General features: G+C 41.6%; 4 protein-coding genes across 9 annotated transcripts in view; 2 read left to right on the top strand and 2 right to left on the bottom strand.

The window, feature by feature from the left end:
* Positions 1-269: 269 nt before the first annotated feature.
* On the bottom strand, positions 270-6743 carry Cnbp (CCHC-type zinc finger nucleic acid binding protein). 3 transcript variants are annotated; one of them, XM_083042889.1, is made up of 3 exons: positions 6569-6743; positions 4884-5135; positions 270-4729 (listed from the first exon to the last, which is right to left on the bottom strand). In XM_083042889.1, the coding sequence occupies exons 2-3, from the start codon at positions 5124-5126 to the stop codon at positions 4505-4507; spliced, it is 468 nt and encodes a 155-aa protein (XP_082899015.1). In that variant the 5' UTR covers positions 5127-5135; positions 6569-6743; the 3' UTR covers positions 270-4504. The 3 variants fall into 3 exon arrangements, with proteins under 3 accessions (XP_082899015.1, XP_082899016.1, XP_082899017.1); XM_083042890.1 differs by lacking the exon at positions 6569-6743 and adding an exon at positions 5960-6110; XM_083042891.1 differs by lacking the exon at positions 6569-6743 and adding an exon at positions 5325-5658.
* Positions 6744-6970: 227 nt separating this feature from the next.
* LOC145938941 (dolichyl-diphosphooligosaccharide--protein glycosyltransferase subunit 1) lies at positions 6971-9488 on the top strand. Of its 2 annotated transcripts, none has more exons than XM_083042888.1 (2): positions 6971-7260; positions 7355-9488. In XM_083042888.1, the coding sequence occupies exon 2, from the start codon at positions 7379-7381 to the stop codon at positions 9194-9196; it is 1818 nt and encodes a 605-aa protein (XP_082899014.1). In that variant the 5' UTR covers positions 6971-7260; positions 7355-7378; the 3' UTR covers positions 9197-9488. The 2 variants fall into 2 exon arrangements, with proteins under 2 accessions (XP_082899014.1, XP_082899013.1); XM_083042887.1 differs by having other exon boundaries at positions 7345-9488.
* A 533-nt stretch (positions 9489-10021) lies between these two features.
* On the top strand, positions 10022-12565 carry LOC145938789 (deoxyribonuclease TATDN1). Of its 3 annotated transcripts, none has more exons than XM_083042547.1 (5): positions 10022-10355; positions 10764-10943; positions 11149-11542; positions 11630-11833; positions 12069-12565. In XM_083042547.1, exons 1-5 carry the CDS (start codon positions 10316-10318, stop codon positions 12172-12174), a joined length of 924 nt encoding a protein of 307 aa, XP_082898673.1. In that variant the 5' UTR covers positions 10022-10315; the 3' UTR covers positions 12175-12565. The 3 variants fall into 3 exon arrangements, with proteins under 3 accessions (XP_082898673.1, XP_082898674.1, XP_082898675.1); XM_083042548.1 differs by having other exon boundaries at positions 10308-10448; XM_083042549.1 differs by having other exon boundaries at positions 10322-10462.
* A 142-nt stretch (positions 12566-12707) lies between these two features.
* The window catches only part of Tmem214 (Transmembrane protein 214), a 6868-nt gene continuing 6192 nt past the window's right edge, over positions 12708-13383 (bottom strand). Inside the window, exon 9 of the mRNA XM_083042542.1 lies at positions 12708-13292. Coding sequence (XP_082898668.1) covers positions 13154-13292 — 139 coding nt within the window. The 3' untranslated portion in view covers positions 12708-13153. The remainder of the gene's footprint in view (positions 13293-13383) is intronic.

Here is a 13383-nt window from a genome sequence, read left to right as displayed (position 1 = left end):
ATTAAACGCGTGAAAAATCCGCGAGGAAAAATATCTAGACAACTTAATTCATGTTCATTACGCATTTTACATGACACGCAGTTTTGCGTGGATCCAATTCGGAGCATGCGTGCATTGACACGATTATATAATTCTCATTAACACGGCCGACAATCTGTACACAAGTGTGTATATATAAAATCGTCAAACTGCAAACTCGCTGAGCGAAGAGGGGGAAAAAAAAAAAAAAGAATTGTTTGGGGAACAGAGAAGAAAAAAAAAGACCGATCCTCTTTGCCTCTCCGTACACATTCTATTTCAAAAATTCAGTTTAAAAACATAACTTCAAATACTCCACAATACCCTTTTTATTATTTTGCAGCTTATGTTCTTTTTTTTGTTTCGTTTTTACTTTTCCTCTTCTCTTCGTCTCCTTCTTTCTCTCTGTCGCTCTCTCTCTCTCCTTTACCTTCCTTCCTTTTTTTTAAGTATTAATAGATTAGTTTAATATATAAGTCGAGCCGTGGACCCGGCGTGCGCCGCCGGTCGAATTAAATTCATACACTGTAACAGTCGTTATTCTTTACAATATTCGTACGTAAGTCTTGTAGCAGAGACAAAAGCGCAGGTGCCCTAATCGCACTCGTATTACTTTTTTTTTTCCTTTTTTTTTCTTTTTACTCTTTAATAATAATTATTCGTATATATATAATATGCTCTCGTACCTCTGATGCGAACCCGGAGACTCTGTCGCGGAGGGAATCGATTACTATGTGATATTTTTTAGTTTTCGTTCAGACTGTTCAACTCTTCTTACTCGTGTTTGTATGCGCGATTCTTTCTCTCTCTTACGTAAATAACGCTTCCCAGCCAGGACAACAATACAAAAGAGATGATTTTCTCTGGGAGAAAAGTCTTAACTTAGACATCCGGGAAAGATTGGAACAACCTCGTCCGATCGAGAGCGATCAGCTGATTCTTTGAAGCGCACCGGAAGGGGCACGAGATCCTCGAGAAATATTTTAATTAAAAATCGCGAAGGATGTTCCAATCTTTCGTCGACGTCCGCTTCGCAAAGGACTTGGTCCGACTTTGTGTATCTATGCACCGGGTGATCAGCACCAGAGGCCGCGAAGTCCGATAATAGCGCGAAGTTACAATTTGTTTGATCCTCTCCAAGTCTCGCGTCGTATTGTGTATGCGTGTATATGTATTTGTGTGTATGTGTGAGCACTAGCACACCGAAACTACGCAATGAGATCCGGCTTTTTTTTTAATTAATGAAGTCCCGAACAATGTGTGTTTAAGTGTATAAAATTGTTGCAGGACACCTGTGGGTTTACTACTATATACGAAATACCCTCCATACCGGGTCGTTCTCCCCTTGAGAAAGAGGAAGTGAGTCCCGGATCCTTTTGTTTTCTTTCATTTTTCAAGATAGTCAGGCACGCCTGGCTTCTGAACCTTAATACACAATTGTCGCTGCTGGTAAAACCACTGAATCCGCAAGCGCGCGTCTTTATATATCCGTCTTTCGGATCTGAACAAAGATATCTCTTGCCTTCTAGATGATCGAATTAATACATCGCGCTGCTGCTCTACTGTAATACATGGTCCGGTGTATCGTTTGGAAAAAGTAGTCGAGAATCTAATCGCGTTTCTTATTCTAATTTCGTCTTTTTTATATTTTATGAACACTGCGCACCGCGATCGGACGAGTCGCGGGCTCTCTTTCTTTAATGTAATTTCGCATGCCTGCACGTGTGTCTCTTTTTTTTCCTTTAAGAAAAATCTCGCTTTGTACTCGCGTCGAGTATAAGTCTTTTCGAATATGGTCTTCCCCGCGCGTAGGGATAGTCTTTTTTTTCCCTTGAATTCGTCAATTTTTTTATCTTTTTTCTCTTTCGTTTCTCTCGACCGTATCTACAAATTTTGCCTCCTACACAACTTATGAGTTACGCATAGGAAAATGAAGAAAGTATATATATCGACCTCAGCAACATGTACTCCTCTATACGTGAAAAATATAATTTTCTCATGGCAATACAAAGAAGAATCGTTATAGTTTCGGAATTAGTCACCAGCAACGACCAGAGTATAAGCTAGCTTTTTACAGTACAAAATACAGCTCCTGCACATATGCATAAATATATGTATACACATATGCGCATATATATATACATATACCTAGTAACGAAGTATTTTTCAGCAACATGTAAGGATATAGTAAGGTTGGTACACTCTCTTTCTATCTTTCTGTGAGGGGAAACGTGCGCCTCTTTCGCATGTTCATCAACAGCGAGTGTCCATGAACGGCGACAGTATGAACAATATGAGTCTACGTTATTAACAATTATATGATTGTACGTACAAAATTGTACCAACTTGTACAGATTACCATGTTTATATGTATATATACACATACATAGCGCGATAATGGCGACCTTGTGTTCGAACTTGTATCTCATACTGGTATTAAATCGCAAGTTGCGTTTTTCGTTCCTTTTACGCTTGGTAAAGCCACACGTCTTCTCTCTCTCTTTCGCCCTACTTCGTCGGAAGTCGGGGTGGATGAGTAAAAGACCCGGTATAACTGTATATAAACCCGTAAACACTGACAATCCTACAACTATACATCGCTTCCTTCCGTATATGTATATACGGAACTAGACGAGTCCGGTATATCGAAGAAAATGATAGGAAAAAAAAATTAAAAAAAAAGAGTTAATATGACATATATATATAATAGCAGATCATTAGCGAGGTCCTCATTACATCCTTACACATTAAAAATTAGCGTTACTAAATCTTATTTTTATGCATTCAGGGCCGGTATGTGTGTTCTCGCTTCTTCCATTTCTCGCTTTCGCTTCCGAATTCATTTTCTTTTTCCTTTTTTTTTTCTCATTCTTTCGTTTATCGGTTTATGAGTTGTCGGTTAGAGAGTTCGAGAGGGAGGACCGGAGAATACAAGATGCGTGGATGCGAAAACTGTTTGCGACGTGAGTCCGTGCCTTGTTAACTACTTGTTCGTAAACCGTGTCACTGTAGAAAAAAAATAAAAAAAAAATAAAAAAAATAAATGTTCCTTTTTGTTTTACCTGAGCACCAGAGTATATCAATCTTCTTTTTTTCCCCATTCTCATATGTAATCATTATAGTCGTTTCGTAAAAATTTGCTTCGAACAAATGCGAGGGTAACAGCGTAAAGAAGTAAATCTTGCGCATTATTTGCTTAAATTCGTTTCAGACACGCGTTTAATCTCGCGAGACCACGTGTTCAAGCTTCCCGAGGATCCATACATCTTGCATCGGAAAACAATGCGCGTACGAGACAATTCGAAGGTCAGGGGACAGAGAATTCATGGTCTCTACATTCTAAATTCAATCGAATGTTCATATTATTATATAGATGTGTATGTAGGGCTACGTTCGAAACACCACCCGTGTGCAAACAAACTCACACCACCCGTTCGGAAACCTTCGGTGTATGCCAATGTGCCTTCGGGTGAGTCGTTCGGAAACATAGAGGGAATCACATGATGTGCCACTCGACGAAATGGAAGGGGAAATCAGTGTGTATCGCGTTAACGTAAAAGCAAAGATGTACCAGAATATAATTTTGATAAAAGAACGACATCAAGCCATAATGAATGATGATCTCATATTTGATTTCAAATATGTCAAATAATAATAATATTAATATAATAATAATGATAATATATTTATATTAATATATATGATAATATTAATATTATTATTTATAATAATATATATTTATAATAAAATATTAATATATTATTATTTAATATAAAATAATATTAATTTGATGTCAAATGTGTCGATGGCTCTCCATTTTTACACACAAAACCGGAAACATTCCACACCCGAAGACACACGGTATCCCCTCCTACTTCTCCACTGAAATCACGAAACCACACACTCGGTGTGGTTTCCGAACGCAGCCTAGAAGGTGTGTATCATGTACACTTTAGTAAAAGTGACATGTGTAATAATGTAAATGTTAAATGTGTCGTGTTTTTCGTAGATGAAACCCTGCGCTCATTCACACATAGTAATACAATGTATACGTGTTAATGTATGTCGGTGTAACAGCAATAAAAACTTAAAGACATCATTAAGAAAAAAAAATCCTTGCGAAGAGAACAACGGTGGGCAGAGAGGGAAAGGAGATTTGGGAAATAAAGGGGCGAGGAGGGCTGGGGATGGCCTCCGGGAATTGGGAGCGTGGTATATGGTAGCAATCCGAACGGTTACGACGACACGATGATGATGGTAACGACGACGACGTCGATGACGACGACGACGACGAAAGCCTAAGGCGGCGGCGACGACGACGCTGACAACGACGACGTCGGCAACACGCGTCCTCTGCTAATTGTACGCGTCAACGAGACATACGTCCGCATCATCCCTACCTAGCTACAATCCCCGGTAGTGGCGCGCGCGACGGTAAACGGCTTATCGTTATCGTTAAGCGAGCGGCACGGATTCCGGTTGTCTCCTACTTCCTGTCATCCTGATCGCATTCGCGGCTTATGTGACCGGTCTTGCCGCAGATGTAGCAAGTCTTGCCGCCGGCCTCGGTGCAGTTGCGAGCGATGTGGCCCGTCTTGTTGCAGTTGTAGCAGCTTTGCATCGCAAAACGACCGGAATCGTTGCCGCCCTCCGGGCAGCTGCGCGCCATGTGACCAGTCTTGTTGCAATTGTAACAACTCAACTCCGGTCCCTGTTCAGATAACACATGTTCACAATAGTTCTCATATCTCATGCCATACTATGTGTATGGTGTTCCCTCTGACTGCAAAGATCCACTGCAGGCAGGAAATGAGAATAGAATTGCTGAAGCCAACTCGAAATAGTTGACGACAACGTATACTAACCTGTTGACAGTCTTTCGCAATGTGTCCAACGCCATTGCAACGATAGCAAAGGTCCTGATCTTCCTTGCACTCACGTGCAAAGTGTCCAAATTGGTTGCATTTGAAGCACTTCTCTCGACCACGTCCAAAGCCACCATCTCTGTCGCGACCACGATCTCCTCTACCGCCACCACCTCCACCTTGTGGGCACTCCCTGGCAAAGTGCCCCATACGGTTACATTTGTAACACGCACTCGAACTCATCTCCGCAATCTGCAATTATACACATACATATGTCATTAGTAAACTCTTATACATCTCCGCTGTAATTTAAGAAGACACATTTTTGCTAATAGTAATCTCTGAGAGTATTCTATTCAAATATCACTGAACAATAGTCTTTCTTGCATTGTACACCATCTACATCCACATACTTAATAATTATTTAACAATTTCACGCACACTCCTAGCAGAGTTGTCGAAGATCTGTTAATCTGTTTATATTGGGGGAAATTTCCAATCTCTATCACTGATAGAAAAAAAAAAAATTATGAGAAAATTTCACGAGCATTCAATTTCGCGGACGAATCTGCCATATCTGAAGCGCATCTCGCGCGCTCGCGCGCGTCTCACACGGATATTCGCGCGCGCGCGAAGCGCGATGCGGGCGAGAGAGGAGAGGAGGAGGATAGAGACACGCAGGTGAATGTGCACTTCGTATATCGGCGCGAGAAGGAAGGACTTTCGCAGGAACCGAGCCGGCCGGATGATGATGAGGTCCGCGCCGCTACTACTTTACATGGCGCCTGCCGGATCGAAGCGGCGCGCACGCGAAACGCGCGCGATAAAATGGCATCCTGTCCTCCTCGCGTCGCGGAGGAAAGTAGACCTTCCTCATAGAGACTCCACACGGACCCCGAAAACGGGGGACAAAAGACGCGCACGTGTGCCCCGCGTGCGAGGTCTCCGATGACGATGGAAAAAAAAAAAAAATATATATATATATGTATAGGATAGGATAGGATAGGATAGGATAGGATCCGGGGGTCACGCGGCGTCGGGTACGCGAAACAGACGGGAATTTTTTTTTTCTCTACCGTATTAGCAGCCCCTCGCTCGGCGATGACGTATTAGATTTCCTTGGGATTTTTTCGGCGGCGAAGCTTTACAACGTGGCCATCTCGATTCCCTCGCTCGATCTTTCTCTTTCCGCGTTCCCCCCGCACCCCCTTCGGCACCCCTCGCCCATTTCGCGCCGGTCTACGTGCATATGTATATGTGTGTGCGGAAAACGACATATTCACGTACGCCGCGCGCGATGTGAAGATGGCATCCGTGAGTGACGCCGCGCGCGCGCTGCGCTTTTTTTGCGTCTAGCAGAGGGAAAAGATATCGCATGTAGGCGATGGCGATGGCGAGATGCCGTCCGTCATCGTCGTCGGCGACGACGCTGACGACGACGACGACGAGCAACGTCGAGGACGACGCTGCCGATACGGCGAGAGCTCGTGCCGTTATTTTATTTCTCGATATTCATCGCGAGCGACCAGACGCGCGGGTCGGATCAGTCTAAAAGGCTACCGGAAGACGAGGGACCACGTGCAGAATTTGCGGCACAGAGCGAGGAAGGCTCTGTTCGGTGGCGGCGGCGCGTGCGATCGGTAGAAAGAATGGTGGAGCAGGGACAGGAGTAGGTCGAGACTCACCCTCGTAGCTCACGAATGCACGACGAGTGGATGGATTGTTACTGCGCTTGCTGCGACGATGCCTGCGACGATGGACCCACGGGAAGTCGTGTTTTCCGTGGAAAGAATCGGAGCGACACTCTCCAGCGGACGTCTCTCGATGAACATTAACTACGAAAAGGGCTAGTGAGTAGAGCTTGGTGAGTAGTTAGCCGCGCCAAACGAACCGCGAAGCACCACCTCCTTCCGCTTTCTTCGCCCTCTTCCTCGGCGATTGAAACCTCGGCCGCTGATTGGCCCTCGCTATAATCGATCCGCGCGGCGATTGGTTGCTCGGGCGACGTCATGCTGCGCGACCAATTGCACCGCGATGTAAATATTTCCATAAGGTGGATATTCATCGTCGCCTATGTACATGATACAGTTACATCGCGACGTTAGATGAGCAAACGTCGTAGTTCATCGATCAAAAAATTCGGTTGAGAATAGGAGGAAGAATAGAATGGAACAAAGATTAGAAGATTAGAATAGAATATCGGAACTTAACGAGAAAGAACAAGGGGGGAAGGGATGAAAAAGATGGTGGAAGGGGGAACAAAATGGCAGACCTATTCTCGAACATTCCTTTGATTCGTTGTGGACGCGGATGAAGATCGTCCGCGCCGGTCGTTGGCCACGTCCATATGCATCGATATCCGCGTGAATTGTCATAGGTAAACGCCACGTCTATGTCATATACTAACCATACACGCCGGTAGCGACAGGAGTGTGTCAGGATCTTCATCGTTGATATTCAGAATTTTGTAGATCCCGTTCCCGAGGACGCCGAAGATGTCTCGTGCTCGTGCGAGCGCGTTAATATGGGTCCTCGCGCTCTGCGTGCACGCCTTCCTCGCGGCCGACCTGGTGGACCCGGACCTGGTTGTCAGAAACGTCGAGCGGCACATCGATCTGCAATCCCAGCTGACCAAGATCACCACCCGCGTGGTTCTGGATAACAACAGCAAGGATCGCGCCATCCAGCGTTTCCTCTTCTGCCTGGAAGGAACACAGAGAGAGTTTCTCAGTTACATAGCGGCACGCGTGGAACCTGGTAAATTAGAGCTCAAGGTCGCAGCGGTCAAGGCGGTCGAGGGCCATCGCGACAAGACCTTCTACTCCATTGATCTGGCCAATCATCTGGCGCCTCGACGTACCCTTACTATAGAAGTAGAAACGATACTTACGCATGAACTGGCACCGCATCCCAAGGAGATCGCTCAGCAGGAGAAGCAGCTGGTCAAGTACACTGGAAACGTGTATGCTTATTTGCCCTATGCTGTAACCAAGCAGACGACCTACGTGGCCTTGCCGTCGCGTAACATCGAGAGCTACACCAAGATCAAACCTATCTCCCAGACCGGTTCGGCAATAGCTTACGGACCGTTCGAGAAACAGCCACCTTTCGCCCACGAAGAGCTAGTGGTGCACTTTGAAAATAATAATAAATTCCTCACGGTGACCAGGCTCGAGAGAACCATCGAGATCTCCCACTGGGGTAACATAGCTGTCGAGGAGCACATTGATCTCCTGCACACCGGCGCTTTGCTGAAAGGTTCCTTCTCTCGTTACGAGTACGCTCGTGAATCCAAGTCCGGACAGGCCAGCATCCAGAGTTTCGACACCATCCTGCCGGCGGCTGCTTCCGACATCTATTACAGGGATGAGATCGGCAACATCTCGACGTCGCACACCCGCATCAAGAAGGACTCGGTGGAGTTGAATCTACGGCCTAGATTCCCGCTGTTCGGCGGCTGGAAGACTCGTTACACGATCGGGTACAGCGTACCCAGTTACGAGTACCTGTTTCATTCCGGAGACGAGTACACCCTGGAGATGAGACTGCTGGATCATATCTTCGACGACATGATCGTGGACGAGATAGTCCTCAAGATCATTCTGCCGGAGGGTGCACGGAATATGCAGCTGGAGTTGCCGTATCCCACGACCCGCTTGTCGGACTCTCTCCACTACACGTACCTGGACGTCACCGGGCGTCCGGTAGTGTCCGTCACCAAGAAGAACCTGGTGGAGAATCATATCCAGAGTTTCAGGTTGAAGTATACATTCCCGCGTCTGCTGATGTTGCAGGAGCCGCTGCTGGTCGTGGTGGCGTTGTACCTAATGTTCCTGTTAGTCATAATATACGTGAGACTGGACTTCTCCATCGACAAGGACGAGGCTTCGGAGAGTAAGCTGAGGATCGCCGGCCAGTGCGAGAAGATCCTGACTGCGCAGGATCGTCGGGTCACATCCTACAACGAGCTGGACGATCAGCTGGCCTATCTCAAGGCGAACAAGGACGCCAATGCGTTCCTGGCCGCGGTGAAAGGCATCAACCAGGAGTATAAAGCGGCCACGGGATCTCTCAACGAGATCGCGCAGAAGCTCAAGGGCGAATCCGGCGATGTCTACGATCGCGTCCAGGAGTTGCAGAAGTGCGATCGTTCCCTGAAGGAGCTCTACAACCAGCAGCAGGCGCTGTACGTGGACAAACTGGTCCCGGGGAAGATCGGTCGCCAGCAGTTCGTCGAAGCGGAGGCGGCGATGGCCAAGAAGAAGGAGGAGTGCGTTGAGAAGATCAACGCGATCATCAAATCGCTTCAATAAAATCGCATTCCGCGAACGAACTTGAAAAAGAGAGAGAACAATGATGTGGTGCATTTTGTAATACGTACATTAATACAAACCTCTGTCGCATCTGTTAATATTCCATTCGTGAGAATTTAAACAAACTAAGGTATTCGTATATAAGTTTACAAAGTTTATGCATCGAATCACAAGATAAAAAAAAAGAAACTTATATCTCTGTATCGTAAATTAAAATTTGTAATAAATATGTAGGAAAAAATTATTACATTTTCGTTGTTACCTTCTCTAAGACTGTTGTATCTAAATAAAAGAATTGTTGATAACATTTTACGTATGTATAATTATAACAATATTTTTCTCAATGAAGATTTATGTTATGTTAAAAAATAAATGTAAGCAAAATGAAGCTCATTAAATTCTTATTTGAATATAAAAATAAATATATTTTATACGTATATAAAATTATATAAAATAATTATAAGTTATCTATATAGAAGAATTGTTGATAATCTTGAAATGTTTATAATAATTAAAATATTTTTTTCAATGAAAATTTATGTTATTTAAAAAATTTATGTAAGCACACAAAATTAAATTGAGCTCAATAAAAATTTTTACAAAGTTTGAAAATAAATTATAATAATCATTATAAATATATATTTTATATAAAAATTTATATCAAAAGTATATATATATTTAAATTTACATACATATTTACAACTTATAATTATTTTGTAATTTTATATATATGTATAATATAATAATTATATAAGTTATATGTGTTGTAGAAAAATTGTTGATAAAATCTGTGCATATAGAGAGATCCTTCAATTTCCTCCCTAAACTTCGAAATACATGGCATCTATCGTTTTATAATAAAAAGAAAAACAAAGCAGAAGAATCAGGATTCGCATAGTCGCATCAGCAGTTAGATCGATGTTATGCGACGACGAGGATCGTCTTCCAAACAAACACTACTGCGCATGAAGGCGCAAATGTCAGTTCTCCCCGAGCGTCTGGCCTACGTCCATGTGTCAATTCGCTGAGCCGGTTAAACGAGAGGACACTTGCTAACCTCTCCGTTTATTCTCGAGCCGATTCCTCGGGCTCCGTTAATTCTACGCAGGAGCATATCCTATGCTCGGAACTAGAATGTCCAATCTACGGAAATTCATAGGTAAACGCCTCGTTCGTCTTTCACACACCTGATCTCGACGAAACTGCGTACTCCATAATTACCTCGGCGTCACGCACACCCTCGCGTGTAAAGGTTATTACAACGATGTAATTAGAATCCTTTCTAATCGATAGTCTGTGAATTTTGTAATTTTCGCATTTTTTGAAAAAAATTCCCTTTATAGCATCTTCGTGTGTTTCCTGAAATAGAGAAAGAGCATTAGATATTTTAGCATTAATTAGTCAATATTTTTAGCTAGTGTATGAAGTAGAATATCTCATATATAATTTGCTTGTACTTTTATTTAGCATAATTTATATTAAATCAGGTTTTTCTATATGTACATGTATATATGTATATATGTTAAAAGAAGATAAGCATATTTTTTTATCGTTTTAATTGTTGTAGATATTGGAGCTAATTTAACAGATTCTATGTACCAAGGCATTTATCATGGATCTCAAAAGCATCAGCCAGATTTAGACAAGGTTTTAGAGCGAAGTTGGAACAACAATCTTTCAAAAATCATTATTACAGCTGGTAGTGTGGAAGAGAGCAAAAAGGCGCTTGAAATAGCAAAAACCGATGGCAAGTTCTCCTAATATCTCTTTTTAAACATGTATTATACTAATATAAATGTTTTTTTTTAATTGACAATCAATTTATGCATTGTAAATAATTTTAACTTACAATGTGTTTTATATTGATTTAGTATGTAATGTGTTAAATTCTTTGCACTCTTCTATTGTTGTTTCATTATCTACGAGTCACTGATTTAATCAACATATTGCAGATAGACTATATTCAACGGTTGGTTGTCATCCAACTCGTTGCAATGAATTCGAAGAAAGTGGTGATCCAGAAAAATACCTTAAATCGCTGTCGGATCTGGCGTTAAACAACAAGGACAAGGTCGTTGCCATCGGCGAGATGGGCCTGGATTACGACAGATTGAATTTCTGCTCCAAGGAAACCCAAAAGAAGTACTTTGAGATGCAATTATCGCTGTGTTCCACGCTGAAGTTACCAATGTTCCTACACTGCCGCAACGCTAGTGATGACTTTGTGAGAATTCTGAGGAAGCACAAAAACGAACTGACTCCAGGAGTCGTACATTCGTTCGACGGCAATCCGGAAGACGCGAATTCTATATTACAATTAGGCTTGTACATCGGCGTCAATGGATGGTACGGTTGATAGTGCGTGATTCTTGTGAGAGTTCGACATAAAAAAAAAGTCGAGTCGACGATAATATTGTTTTTTTTTTGTTTCAGCTCTCTGAAAACGGAGGAAAATCTTTTCGCGATCACTACCATTCCCTCGGATAGGCTCATGATAGAAACCGATTGTCCATGGTGCGAGATCAGGCCGACTCACGCTTCTGCAAAAGACGTTATCACGCATTTTCCATCTGTAAAGAAAGAAAAGTGGCAAGCAGATCAGATGGTTAAAGGACGGAACGAGCCCTGTACGATAATGTAAGTATCTATAGCATAAATTGATTATATTATTAATGGCAATATTTTAAAACAAAGCAAAAATATATAATATACAATATGAAGATTAAAGAAAACATATCAATATGGAACAATTTTTTTATTTGAATCGCAAAACAATGATAGTTTTACTCTTCGTTAAAAATTTTAAAACATTAATTGTACTTTTAATATTTTTAAACGACATGTATAAATTAATTGTAATTTCTATTTGCAGTCAAATATTGGAAGTCTTAGCACGGATCAGAGATGAGGAAGAAGAATATCTATGTAACCAAATATACAAGAATACAATGAAACTCTTCTTCCCATACGAATTATAGTGTGCGATCATTAAACAAACTACGAAAATGTAAGTGGATCTAGAGTGCGGCATTAATGAAAGCACACTCATGGAAGTAATCAGGGATAAAAAAGCTGTGAAGGCACATGCGTAGAGAAAGGAGAGAAGATATAAAAGAGAAGCACGCTGCCGAAATGCTCTATTGAAGGAAAGAAATGAAGACACTCATTTTTACATACGTAGCTTTATGGAGATGGCTGTTGTCCACAGATCTCTTCCCATGTAAAACTTTAATATATTCTTGTTAAAAGTATATTATATCATAATATCATATACTCATCTATCGCATTTTGTTACTATTATTACCATCATCTCATTATTATTATTATTATTTGCGATATTTATTAATACTATTCTGCTATTCCTACAAATATCACTGTTGTCGCTGTTATTGCTCTGACCCATCTCTCTGTGAAGTGATTTTTTTTGTTAATTGATTACTTATAAGTGATCTCATTTTTTTTCTACCTTTGGTGGTACGCTCCTTCTTTATTACATTTACAAGAAAAGCTGTTACGAAAACATAGTTTTATTTATAATCATTCAATATAGTCGAATATATTCAATCAATATCCTCAAAATTATAAATGAAAATACAAAATACTCTAAAGATCGCATTTTGCGCATACAGAAACCTATTATACATATATAGATATATATTATTTATCAAGAATGATTTCAAAAAATGTGATACAAGTATTTATATCTTAATAAGAAAATGTCCGCGATTATGCATGTTTATCAGGTCACGAAATTTTTTTTCGTCGAGACCAACCAAAATAAGATGCTCTCCTTTTCGAGATATCACAGGTAAAATGGCCGACGTATTCGTGATCTTCGAAAGCATACATATAACGTTTTTCCATGTCATAAATAATAAATGCCGAGGTGCGTGTGGATAGATGGAGATTTCGTTACCAACGCAATAATTGTTCGTAGAGGAAAGCAATGAAGTTTATTCATGGCACTTTAGAGAGAGTCTGTACTTTCTCATATACCCAATCATATGTTTGACTGGCGTACGACTGCGTCGTATCGAAAGCCCATATGGCGTAACTCCGGAGATTATCTGGGCTAAGTTTACCCCTAAAAATAGAGAAAGAAAAGATTTACAGTTCCAGATGACTCCAGTGATGTATGCAGCTTCTATATATATATATATATATATATATATATATATATATATATA

This window comes from Prenolepis imparis, unplaced genomic scaffold, assembly GCF_030444845.1.
Source record: "Prenolepis imparis isolate NDT839.2.m4 unplaced genomic scaffold, iyPreImpa1.0 SCAF_7, whole genome shotgun sequence".
Classification (NCBI taxonomy): Eukaryota; Metazoa; Arthropoda; class Insecta; order Hymenoptera; family Formicidae; genus Prenolepis; species Prenolepis imparis.
This window is presented reverse-complemented; position numbering and strand designations above follow the sequence as displayed.

Bases quoted from the DNA above. Each gene is read 5' to 3' on its own strand.
- Cnbp (XM_083042889.1), bottom strand. From the start codon at position 5,126: ATGAGTTCGAGTGCGTGTTACAAATGTAACCGTATGGGGCACTTTGCC. The intron at 4,730-4,883 runs GTTAGTATACGT...TTATCTGAACAG, and splicing joins TTGCGAAAGACTGTCAACAG to GGACCGGAGTTGAGTTGTTA.
- LOC145938941 (XM_083042888.1), top strand. From the start codon at position 7,379: ATGTCTCGTGCTCGTGCGAGCGCGTTAATATGGGTCCTCGCGCTCTGC.
- LOC145938789 (XM_083042547.1), top strand. From the start codon at position 10,316: ATGCTCGGAACTAGAATGTCCAATCTACGGAAATTCATAG. The intron at 10,356-10,763 runs GTAAACGCCTCG...TAATTGTTGTAG, and splicing joins CAATCTACGGAAATTCATAG to ATATTGGAGCTAATTTAACA. The intron at 10,944-11,148 runs GCAAGTTCTCCT...AACATATTGCAG, and splicing joins TGAAATAGCAAAAACCGATG to ATAGACTATATTCAACGGTT.